Raw genomic sequence first — 13,439 nt, 5'->3', positions numbered from 1 at the left:
GTCAAAGAGGGACAGTAACGCTGGAGTGTACTGCACCAGAGAGAACGCACGACGACAAGCCTCCGGCCGCAGGAAGAACAGGTAGAGATATCGTTGTGCTGCATGATTATTAGTTGGTGAGACAAAGATCTTAGAGGGGGAAACCGATGGTCTTGTGGTTACGTATAATATTCATTTAATTTAGTGTTTTTACTGTCACGACTATTTATATTGCATATTTTAAGAGCCTTTTTTAAAAGAAAGAAAAAAAAAAAAACAATACCTGAGATCTGAAAGCCTGCAACTCTGCCTCCAGCTGATTGATTTTCTCCTCCTGCTTCAGTTGCTGGGCCAAGGCCTCCTGTCTCCCCATGATCTCTTCATCAAACTGAAGGTCAAAGAAAGCATTAGAGCAGTTCCGTGCAAGGACACACACCACAGCAGTGCATCTCATCTTTATAAGAACCCCATGAAACCGAATCAAAACAGATGATTGGTGGGTTACTCCTGGTTGTTCATTTCTGCTCGTGTAAATGACTTTGGTAATAAAACAGTGTAACATGAGCAATAGCAAATTTGTGTGAGCAGCTAAAGACTTCTGAACATGTCAATTAAAGAAAATAGAGGACGTTTGTGGGGAACGGTTGGTTAGTCTGCACTCATTTAATCACCATCGGTGCTGCAGACCCTTCACCCTGAAAGCAGTCAGAGGCACCACACCGTGAGGGCTGTACACAAGGTCCTCTTCAACATCAGAAAAAGAAGAAATAATAATAATAATAACATAAATGTTATTTATAAAAGATACAAAGCCTTTTTCTCAAAATGACTGTGTTAAGGTACTCATTGTGTACCTGAGTGTTTACCTGAAGGACAGGAGCGCTGTAGCACACACAGCCCGGTCAGAAAAGGTGCTATGATTAAATATAATACCTTTTTCTTTTTTTGAAAACTGAGCCTGAAGGAGTGACGAGCGTTTATCAGGTTTATTGAGTATAGTGCAGACGAGGCAGGTAAACACCTTTGTTGTTTGCACTCAAAATGATGTCTAAGTGCTTGCTGTGCTGTAGCTTTAACAGATAGGAAAAGCATTAAATGTGTAAACCAAATCCATGGGATATTAATCATCGATACGTCCTGTCTATGTTCATTTAAATGTATTAAGTGTTTGATGTTGCAGTGTTTTCTAATGAACAATGACTTAAAGGACTTTAACACTGCCATTTTTAAGACAGACAGACAGAAAGACATGGGCAGAAAGACAGATAGACAGACGTGGGCAGAAAGACAGACGTGGGCAGAAAGACAGACAGACAGACAGACGTGGGCAGAAAGACAGACATGGGCAGAAAGACGTGGGCAGAAAGACAGACATGGGCAGAAAGACAGACAGACAGACAGACGTGGGCAGAAAGACAGACGTGGGCAGAAAGACAGATGTGGGCAAAAAGACAGACGTGGGCAGAAAGACAGACGTGGGCAGAAAGACAGACATGGGCAGAAAGACAGACATGGGCAGAAAGACGGACAGACAGACAGACGTGGGCAGAAAGACAGACGTGGGCAGAAAAACAGACATGGGCAGAAAGACAGACAGACAGATGTGGGCAGAAAGACAGACTTGGGCAGAAAGACGTGTGGGCAGAAAGACAGACATGTGGGCAGAAAGACAGACAGACAGACGTGGGCAGAAAGACAGACACACGTGTGGGCAGAAAGAAAGACAGACGTGGGGGCAGAAAGACAGACGTGGGCAGAAAGACAGAGACAGACAGACAGACAGTGTGGGCAGAAAGACAGACAGACAGAGACAGACAGACAGTGTGGGCAGAAAGACAGACGTGGGCAGAAAGACAGACAGACAGACATACATACAGACAGACAGACAGACAGACGTGTGGGCAGAAAGACAGACAGACAGTGTGGGCAGAAAGACAGACGTGTGGGCAGACGGACAGACGTGGGCAGAAAGACAGACAGACAGACAGACGTGTGGGCAGAAAGACAGACAGAGACAGACAGTGTGGGCAGAAAGACAGACAGACAGACAGACGTGTGGGCAGAAAGACAGACAGACAGAGACAGACAGACAGTGTGGGCAGAAAGACAGACAGACAGACATACATACAGACAGACAGACAGACAGACAGACGTGTGGGCAGAAAGACAGAAAGACAGACAGACAGTGTGGGCAGAAAGACAGACGTGTGGGCAGACGGACAGACGTGGGCAGAAAGACAGACAGACAGACAGACGTGTGGGCAGAAAGACAGACAGAGACAGACAGTGTGGGCAGAAAGACAGACAGACAGACTGACAGACAGACAGACGTGTGGGCAGAAAGACAGACAGACAGACTGACAGACAGACATGTGGGCAGAAAGACAGACGTGGGCAGAAAGACAGACAGACAGACAGACGTGTGGGCAGAAAGACAGACATACAGACAGACAGTGTGGGCAGAAAGACAGACAGACAGACAGACAGTGTGGGCAGAAAGACAGACAGACAGACAGACGTGTGGGCAGAAAGACAGACAGACTGACTGACTGACAGACAGACGTGTGGGCAGAAAGACAGACAGACTGACGGACAGACGTGTGGGCAGAAAGACAGACGTGGGCAGAAAGACAGACAGACAGACGTGTGGGCAGAAAGACAGACATACAGACAGACAGTGTGGGCAGAAAGACAGACAGACAGACAGTGTGGGCAGAAAGACAGACGTGGGCAGAAAGACAGACAGACAGACGTGTGGGCAGAAAGACAGACAGACAGTGTGGGCAGAAAGACAGACTGACAGACAAACACGTGTGGGCAGAAAGACAGACAGACAGTGTGGGCAGAAAGACAGACTGACAGACAAACACGTGTGGGCAGAAAGACAGACAGACTGACTGACAGACAGACGTGTGGGCAGAAAGACAGAGACTGACGGACAGACGTGTGGGCAGAAAGACAGACGTGGGCAGAAAGACAGACAGACAGACGTGTGGGCAGAAAGACAGACAGACAGACAGTGTGGGCAGAAAGACAGACAGACAGACAGACCTGTGGGCAGAAAGACAGACGTGGGCAAAAAGACAGACAGACAGACAGACAGTGTGGGCAGAAAGACAGACAGACATGGGGGCAAAAAGACAGTCAGACGTGGGGGCAGAAAGACAGTCAGACAGACAGACAGACGTGGGGGTAGAAAGACAGATAGAAGTTGACTTGCTGATTACTATATTTACTTGTTGCCACTGCGAGGATGTTGAGGTGGAAATGTAAAATGAGCCGCTGAACGTTTTGCGTCTCAAAATATTTCAGACGAGATGAAGCCACTTCTATACAATCAGTTGCTTAAACACTGTGTGAAGTATTTATTTTTCTTCTTCTTTTTCTTTAAGGACCGTTAACATTTTAAACAAACTTCTCCAAGAGTCATCCTTTAAAGCTGAATATGATTTAAATAAAATCTTTGCACTGTGGATTGATGAATTCTGTGTTTGGACAGTTTAGCATCAGATCAGCAATGTGTGGCAGCTCAAAGACCTGGAGCCTGATGTGTAATAAATGTGGTCATAATCATCCTTTATCTATCACTCAGGTTCATTTTATGATTAAAAGTTTGTGCACCTGATTATCAGAGACATATGTGGTGCGTTCCCCAAACTGCTGACACAAAACTTCTTTGAATTACAGAAGTAAAAGTATAGACTTTGCTATAGCTGAGCCATTTCCTTTCAATGGTACATCAGAGCCTGATTTCACTAATGATCTCGTGTCTGAACGAGGAGTAAATCCCCAAAACCACACTCCAAAATCTCATGGAAAGCCTTCACAGAAGAGTGGAGCGAAGCAGAGGAGCAGCCGTCTCCATGTCTTTGGAATGACGTGTTTAATACTCAGTTGTCTCAATAATATATCAGTATAATATATAAGGAGTTTCCTCACCATGCTGCATATAGGGTTGCAAAATTCCCGGAATTTTCAAGGCTGGGAACTTTCCATGGGAATATATGGGAACAAACTGGGAATTTAAAAAAAAATGCCTATAACAAGAAACTTAAATGTAGTTAAAAAAAAACCTTGCAGCATAATTTAGTTTAAAACAACAAGATTTAATGCAATTTGTACCCTGCGTTCCTCGGTCACTTGCACACGGCACATTGCTTACTGGAAGGCCATTGAGGCCAAACCCACTGCAGGTACTTACTTTCTTCCATAACATGCACAGTAACACTTTATTTTAGGGGCATTTAACTAGTTGCTTATTAGCATTAATATTAATAGAATATTGGTTATTTATTAGTGCTTATTAAGCACATATTAATGCCTTATTATGCATTACATAATTCTACATTCTTAATTGTACAAAATACCTAAACTTAACTACCTTACTAACTCTTAATAAGCAGTAAATTAGGAGTGTTACACATACCACTTACACAGATAATTTGATGGCCCCCCACCCACACACACACTCCCCGAAATAAAAAAACATCCTCTATAGAATAATGTTTATTACAATTAAGTTTATTACAAGCATATTAATGTTCATGTTTTTGTGTTACTCAAAGAAAGAATCAATTAAAGTTCTACTTACAATTAAATCAGTCAAGACGTCATTCTGCTTATGACCAAACAACGTGTTTATTTATGTTTGTATAATAATTCCCATAAATTCCTGTAAAGTTTCCAATTTGGAATATCTCCAAAATTCCCTAGATTAAGTTCTCGTAGAAATCTCCCGGAAACTTTCCACCCCTTTGCAACCTTAGCTGCATGCTCAGTATCATAATCTACGATTTCAGCAGAGATGCCAGCTAGTCGTTTCATGTAATATGATTGCAAATGGATCTATGTGTGTGGATCTCATGTGTGTGTGTTACAAAAAAAAACATGGTCCAGAAGCAGTTTTATCACTAATAACTAAATAAAAAATAAATAAAAATTAAATCACTATTATAAACCTTGTATAGCCCCAATAGCTTGTTGGTTAGAAAGGAAAAACAAAGTCATATTAACACATTTCTCTACAACTAAAGAAGCTGCTTGACCACTGGCCTTAAAACCAGGAAGAAGTCATCAGTGAGATAAAGTGCAAGCAAGTGTGTACTCCAACAAACGTAAACACTACAGGGGTGGTTTTATACTCCAGATGCAGAAGGGGAAGTTTCTACCTCACTGCAGCGAGCAACGGTGCGCTGGGAATAATCGATACGGCCGTCGTTTTAATCTCCGTATACTGTTAATTACAAATGGCTGTTTGAACGATTTTGAATATGCTGCTTTTAATTAAGGAGGGTTAAATGGTGCGATATTGAATACTCTTCAAAGGCCACAATGTTCGATAAAGGAACCAGGGTGAGGGGGAAAAAAAGAAATAAAGCAGTAAAGACTTAGAAAAAAAAAGAAGAGATGAACAAAGGGCAGATAAAGAGAGAGTAACAAAAGGGGGAGACAAGAAAAGTCACTCACCTTCTGCTCTAACTCCAAAGCCCTCTGCTCGTATTCATCTGCCCGAGCCTTGTCCACACACACCTCTGAGAAAAAACACACACACAAACATAAGACACACAAGAGCATTGACATAAGTAAGAGAAACACACCCACACACACACACACCTAGAAGATGAGAGAAGTCCACATCCAGACGCTTGCGGTAGGAGAAATCCGGGTCTGTCCCACTGCGATGTAGTACAATCTGAGACACACATTCCTCTATGATCTTAAAGTATTGAGGCCTAAAAGACAGAGAGCAAACATCTGGGCTGTGTGAGGTACAGAGCACATTGTATTCAACACACAGACTGTATGAATACAGCAAGAGCACCTTAACGCTGAAGATTACAGACAGGATTTCAAATGCGTATGCAATAAGTATCAAATAAAACAAGCTTTCTTTACATCCATCTCAGTGGAACAGAGAGAGAAATCCGGAAACAGTGATATAACACTATAAAAGTGTTTTTAAGAGACAACTGGAGGTTAGAGGTAGGATTTAAAATCTGACACGAGGCTCAGGAGCGAGCTGACGGAGATGTTGTGATGGTTCCTGCCTCGTCTCTGTCATGGCCGATATAGAATTAACCTGGCTCTTATTCTTGTTTTCATAAGACCCTTGTGGCCCAAATGCACCAGGCTCCTCTTTAACGTATCCAATTACACGGCGAGAGCCGGAGATAGGAGAGGTTGAAGAGACCTTGATCCCAGATAAGAATTTAACAAGGCATGCCATAGCTTAGGGGCAGCGTGGCACAATTTATGGCACTCACACAAAATCGATAAAGAGCACGGCCCACTTAATCCCAACAGCGAGGCCACCGGGCCTGCAGCCACACCTCCATCTACATAGATATCAGTGATGCACAGATACACAGACAAATACTGAAGGAGAAATAAAGACAGACTGACAGACCAAGAAGTGCAGAGAAAAAGAAGTCAGCGTGAAAAAGTATGATGGAGAAGAAAATAAAGGCAACAGAAAAAAAAAAAAAACAGGAAAGCAAGAAAGAGAGGAAAAGAATAAAAATATAAAGAAAATGTATGAATGAAGAAGTAAATGATGCTCAGTAGTAGTCGATGATTTGGATGTGTGAAGAAAAACTAATTTCAGACATTTGACCAGTTCCAAACTTCAGCTGCTGGTTACAATCGTAAATCCATTTGGACAAAAATAAATAAATAAAGTGAAGCAAGAGCTGTATGTTAAACCTCATAAGGAGTTCAGATTAAATCCCTAATTAGACCACATCTATGTTAATCAGCACAAACTACTGTATTAAACACTCGCTAATCCATGCATCTAGTATAGAAAGCTCAATCGGGTGCTCACGACAAGTCGGTTGTGTCGCCTGTGGCTGTCGTTCAAGTCATCGTTTTGATTTTGTTGCTATTTGTCATTCACATAAAGTTTTAATTGACACGTCGCTGCTGCTTTCGGTAGATTCACATGCAGAAAACCTGCCGCTTTATCGTTCGAATCTTTCATAGAATAATTCAGAAATAATTCATAAAATGCATTGCTCTCAGGATCAAATGTAGTGTTATTTATTTATTTATTTATTTATTTATTTGCAGTCTATTTAAAAAGCTGCAAGTGAAATCATTTTACACCACATACTAAACCAAGACTTTGAAGCCAAGTGGGAAAGAACAAATAACACTCTACTTTCTTAATCATTAGCCGGACGTTACTAATGAAAAACACGAGTTTATTTAATAGTGAAGAAGCAAAAGCAAAACTTTTGGTACTTTATTGCTTTGGAAACTCTCGGGTATGTTTCAACAGGACATTAGTCATGAACTCAGAGAAGCAGCTGTTACTGCTGAATAACACAGGGAGGTTATAAAGCCGTCTCCATCTTCCGTGCATCCTTAATGCTCCGAGACATCACGTGCCCAATTAAGCACAATAGTTTCTAGCACCTTGACTTAAGTTTGTAAAGACTTTAACAAAAAAATTCTGGAACGATGGACTGATGAGACCAGGTTGAAGGTTTGGACTTGATATGTAGCTTCAGGACCTGAGAAACTCACAGCCACTGACATAACAATGAACTCCACTCGATTCCAGAATATTATCGAGACAAGCGAGAGGTCGTGGATCCGTCCTGCAGCTTCAGCAGAGTCAAAATTAGGTCATGAATCGGGGCAGTGATCCAAAGCTCCAAAACAAACCATCAAATCAATATCTGAATGATTAAAAAAAAGAACAAATGAAGATACTGGAATGGCTAAGTGAATGTCCAGACCTCAACCCCATTGAGATGTTGTGGCAGGATCTTAAAAGATCTGAGCATAAACAAATGCCCTCGATCATCAGTGGACTGAAACAATGTGCTACATGCTACTGAACTGTGCGGGTTACTTATCGCTTCTCACCAGGTTTCTGAATGTTTTTTTTTTATATTGAAATCTCTTATGCTTTTTTGTTTGTTGATAGAATTTGATGTAACTGACAATTGTCAATGTTTTTACACCAGCATCCATGTCATTTTTACTTTAAGAATGAAGAGCCAAAGAATTTATTATAAAAACAATTATTCCTCTGCTTTCATTTTTTCTTGGCCATCCTTCACGAACAGAGGGAAGATGGTGCTGGATTCAGAGACATGCTCCTACACATGAGAACAGATCTGATTTATTCTCAGACTCTCAGTACTGTTCTTGTTGCTCGTTGTAGAGAGGTTCACACTACAGGATTCGGTGCCGAGAATATCAAACATGCTTGAAAATGCTGGAGCATCTGCGACAGCTTGCAGTCCGAGAAAACGGTGCCGCTGAAACCGCTCGCGCTACACGAGTGGCTGCCAGCAGACAGCGCAGAGATCTGAAGAGAGACAGAGTTATAGACAGACAGGACAGAAAGCAAGACAAGGGAAAAAAGGGGAAAGAAAAGAAGAAAGGGAAAGGAAAAGAAGGATATAAAGCAAAAAGAAAGCAAAACAAAAAGTATACCAAGATTGAATGAGTGCACTAAAGGAAGAAAGAAGGAAAGGCATATAAGAAAGAAAGAGAGAAAAATAAATAAAAGTTTCAAGCTTGTGTGTGTAGTTTGTGTGTACAGTATGCAGGGGTTGTGTGAAGTGTGTGTGTGGTGTGTGTGTGTGTAGAGTGTGAAGTGTGTGTGTGTGTGTGTAGAGTGTGAAGTGTGTGTGTAGTGTGTGTGTAGTGTGTGTGTGTACAGTGTGTGTAGAGTGTGAAGTGTATGTGTAGAGTGTGAAGTGTGTGTGTAGAGTGTGAAGTGTGTGTGTAGAGTGTGAAGTGTGTGTGTAGAGTGTGAAGTGTGTGTGTACAGTGTGTGTAGTGTGTGAAGTTTGTGTAGTGTGTGTAGTGTGTGAAGTGTGTGTGTGTGTGTGTGTGTGTGTGTGTGTGTGTGTATAGAGTGTGAAGTGTGTGTGTAGAGAGTGTGTGTAGAGTGAAGTGTGTGTGTGTAGAGTGTGTGTGTGTGAAGTGTGTGTAGAGTGTGAAGTGTATGTGTGTAGAGTGTGTGTGTGTTATGAGACAGTATCAGCGCCCCTTCTTTGTCCTCATCAGAAAAGGCGGCCCACAGGTGTAGAGCAGGCTGCGAGTCGCCTGCCTCTGTTCACTACACAGCCATAATGACTTCAGAAACAGCAATTAATTCCACTTTGTTTCTTATGACAAAGGCGGCGTTCTCCATCGCTAAGCTGAAGGTGCAGAGAAACCTTCTCACCAACGGGTTTGAAAAATTGTGGATGATACGTTTCATATTCCTCAAATTAGGAGCCTGTCTAATGATCAAGGCCAGATTTAACACGGAGCAGCTGCAAGTGTGCAGACATGAAAAACTCTCTCTGAGCAAAGGGAGGGAGAGAGAGAGAGTGGGGGGGAAGAGAGGGGAAGGGAGGGAGGGGAGGGAGATGGGGGAAGGGAGGGGGGGGGGAGAGAGAGAGAAGGCGCGCGGAAGGGAGGGAAGAGAGAGGGAGGGGGGAGATGTGGGGAGAGAGAGAGAGGGAGGGGGGAGATGTGGGGGAGAGAGAGAGAAGAGAGAGAAGAGAGAGAGAGATGAGAGAGAGAGAGAGAGAGAGAAATGAAAGAAGGGGGGGGCTGATGATGAGAGACAGGGAGAGAGAGGGGGGAGAGGAGCTGATGAGGATGAGAGAGAGAGAGAGAGAGAGAGAGAGAGAGAGGGAGGGGAAGGGAGGGAGGGAGAGGGAGATAGAGAGAGAGAGATGAAAGAAGGGAGAGACAGAGAGAGAGAGAGATGAGCTGATGATGATGAGAGAGAGAGAGAGAGAGAGAGAGAGAGAGAGAGAGAGGAGATGAGTTGATGATGTGAGAGAGAGAGAGAGAGAGAGAGATATGGAGGGAGGGGAAGGGAGGGAGGGAGAGGGAGATAGAGAGAGAGAGATGAAAGAAGGGAGAGACAGAGAGAGGGAGAGACAGAGAGAGAGAGAGATGAGCTGATGATGTGAAAGAGAGAGAGAGAAAGATGAGCTGATGATGTGAGAGAGAGAGAGAGAGAGAGAGAGAGAGAGAGAGAGAGAGAGATGGAGGGAGGGGAAGGGAGGGAGGGAGAGGGAGATAGAGAGAGAGAGATGAAAGAAGGGAGAGACAGAGAGAGGGAGAGAGAGAGAGAAAGAGAGAGAGAGAGAGATGAGCTGATGATGTGAGAGAGAGAGAGAGAGAGAGAGAGAGAGAGAGAGAGAGAGAGAGAGAGAGAGATGATGAAAGCGAGCTCATTCTCTTTGTCAGAAGCCACAGAACACCATTAAAGGTCATCTTTTCTCGATTGTTTTAATCATCCATTGAAAACAAACTGTTAATAAGGAAACAAATATGTAAACAAAAGGAAAAGACAAATCTGGGGCTGATTATACAACAGATTATATGGTTGCTTGCTTATTTCTCCTGTGGTCTGGAACTTAGCGCCTCCTCCTGCTCAGTGACACGACCTGCTCACCTCTCCCACTACGTGTACTCCATCACCACCTCATTACCACATGATAAAGAGATTTTAAGTTAGCACTAAGAGTTACAGGTTAGAGGTATGGACTAGAAGGAGTATAAAGAGAAGAGTAGGTTTGGGAGAGTTACATAAGGTTCTCATCAGGAAGGTGCTTGGTGAAACCTCTCAGCAGATGGTAGAACCTATCTTTAGCTCATTTCACATGCAGCTCATTTTTGCAGAATTCCACAGCATAAGGGCTGATGAGATCAAAAAGCCACGATGCATGTTAAACACACGGTGACAGCCGAGAGCCCCGATCGACCTCGCGCAACAATTACGAGGAGCAAACCGATTTAATCTACAAGTTAAGTAGCTGATAGACTCGTTCCTGAATTCAAAACATTTCTGCTCCGTTGTAAAGGTGAGGATAGAAAGGAGAAACGGAGAGAAACACACTCGCCTTTCGGACATGAAATTCAACTTTCGCTTTGTTCGTCTCACTGGAGAAGGACTTCGCTTCAGACTTACCGTACAAAGTAGTCATTCCTGATGAGCAACAGGTGCTGCAGGATGGAGAGGAAGTGCATCTCGCTGGCCGTGTCCTTCACCAAGCTGAACACCGTGTTGAACACGTCTCCTACATCAGTGCAGGCAGGGTTAAGGGACTCGAACTCATGCTATCCTTCAGAATTATTACACTCAAATCTATAATATTGTGTCAGGAGCTGCCGTCTCTTCTCTGTGGGGTCAAAGCTGGGGTCACCACAAGGTCAAAGCTTCAGATGTTCCTACCATTGGACAAACTTTTAGTACAGTGTGAATGTTGCATCTCCTGCTGTTGTTGCTCATCTGCCTCAAGGTGCAATGTTGTATGTTCTCACATGCTTTTCTGCTCACCAAGGATTATAGGAGTTACTCTACACTTCCTGTCAGCTCCAACCAATCGCTTAGTGTTTTAAGCACACAGACATTTACACACAGACACTTATGCTGACTCACACACAGACATTTACACACAGACACACTCACACAGACATTTACACACAGACACAGACATTTACACACAGACACTTATGCTGACTCTCACACAGACATTTACACATAGACACACTCACACAGACATTTACACACAGACACAGACATTTACACACAGACACTTACACACAGACATTTACACACAGACATTTATGCTGACTCACACACAGACGTTTACACACAGGCACTCACACACAGACATTTACACACAGACACACTCACACAGACATTTATGCTGACTCACACAGACATTTACCCACAGGCACTCACACACAGACATTTGCACACAGGCACTCACACACACATTTACACACAGACACACTCACACACAGACATTTACCCACAGACACACTCACACAGACATTTATGCTGACTCACACAGACATTTACCCACAGGCACTCACACACAGACATTTGCACACAGGCACTCACACACAGACATTTACACACAGACATTTACGCTGACTCACACACAGACGTTTATGCTGACTTACACACAGACATTTACACACAGACATTTATGCTGACTCACACACAGACGTTTACCCACAGGCACTCACACACAGACATTTACACACAGACACACTCACACAGACATTTACACACAGACATTTACACACAGACACACTCACACAGACATTTATGCTGACTCACACACAGACATTTACCCACAGGCACTCACACACAGACATTTACACACAGACACACTCACACACAGACATTTACCCACAGGCACTCACACACAGACATTTACACACAGACACACTCACACACACATTTATGCTGACTCACACACAGACGTTTACACACAGACACACTCACACAGACATTTATGCTGACTCGCACACAGACATTTACCCACAGGCACTCACACACAGACATTTACACACAGGCACTCACACACAGACATTTACACACAGGCACTCACACACAGACATTTACACACAGGCACTCACACACAGACATTTACACACAGGCACTCACACACAGACATTTACACACAGGCACTCACACACAGACATTTACACACAGACATTTACGCTGACTCACACACAGACGTTTATGCTGACTTACACACAGACATTTACACACAGACGTTTATGCTGACTCACACACGGACATTTACACACAGACGTTTATGCTGACTCACACACGGACATTTACACACAGACGTTTATGCTGACTCACACACGGACATTTACACACAGACGTTTATGCTGACTCACACACGGACATTTACACGTGGACACACGCACACACATTTACATGTAAACACTCACACACACACATTTATGCTGACACATGCAGACATTTACACGCAGACACACGTACGCAGACACAGAAACGCACACACACACCCATGATGACTCACACACAGACAAATACACGCAGCACGTATGCAGACATTTACACGTAGACATTTACACACGGACACGCGCATGCGCACACCCATGATGACACGCGCATGCAGACGTGCATACAGAGACACGCACACACCCATGATGACTCACACAGACACTATGCAGACATTTACACGCAGGCACGCACACACGCAGACACCCATGACGACACATGTACACTCACATGCACAGAGATCAGAGTGAACCGAATGGGAGAAAACCTTTTTAATACATTCCTCTGACAAAAGGGAAGGAAGGAGAGTGATTTATGAGTGAAGATAAATCTAAGAAAATAAAATCAATTGCAACAGTGTGTGTACAGGAAACACATTACCCCCGTTAGACTGCTTAGAGTATGACCACGCTGTTACTGGCAGAGATGAATGAGGGTTTAAAAAGAATGGAAAAAAAAAAATAAGGAAGGGGGATAAGCACAGAGGGGATTTCAGTATTGTTTCCCTGTAGCAGCCAAAAAAGGATATTCAAATTCACTCCTAATGTCGTCCAGGCGATGAGAAAACTCCATCATGTCCTCCTCTTTATGCTCCTCAAACACCTTTAGCTGGATGTCCAGGGCCTCATTTCTGATAGCACCCAGAGTCTACGAACAAGCAGAAGCA

At 43.4% G+C, this 13,439-nt stretch overlaps 1 protein-coding gene across 2 annotated transcripts in view; it reads right to left on the bottom strand.

The window, feature by feature from the left end:
- The window catches only part of diaph3 (diaphanous-related formin 3), a 287,316-nt gene that overhangs the window by 169,545 nt on the left and 104,332 nt on the right, over positions 1-13,439 (bottom strand). For both annotated transcript variants that reach the window (XM_047808135.1, XM_047808138.1), the window contains exons 12-16: positions 13,302-13,420; positions 10,913-11,029; positions 5,593-5,711; positions 5,446-5,510; positions 263-367 (exon numbers count right to left, since the gene is read on the bottom strand). In XM_047808135.1, coding sequence (XP_047664091.1) covers positions 263-367; positions 5,446-5,510; positions 5,593-5,711; positions 10,913-11,029; positions 13,302-13,420 — 525 coding nt within the window. The remainder of the gene's footprint in view (positions 1-262; positions 368-5,445; positions 5,511-5,592; positions 5,712-10,912; positions 11,030-13,301; positions 13,421-13,439) is intronic.

This window comes from Tachysurus fulvidraco, chromosome 2 (genome assembly GCF_022655615.1).
Source record: "Tachysurus fulvidraco isolate hzauxx_2018 chromosome 2, HZAU_PFXX_2.0, whole genome shotgun sequence".
Classification (NCBI taxonomy): domain Eukaryota; kingdom Metazoa; phylum Chordata; class Actinopteri; order Siluriformes; family Bagridae; genus Tachysurus; species Tachysurus fulvidraco.
Note: the sequence above shows the minus strand (reverse complement) of the source record. Positions and strands in the feature narration are given on the sequence as shown.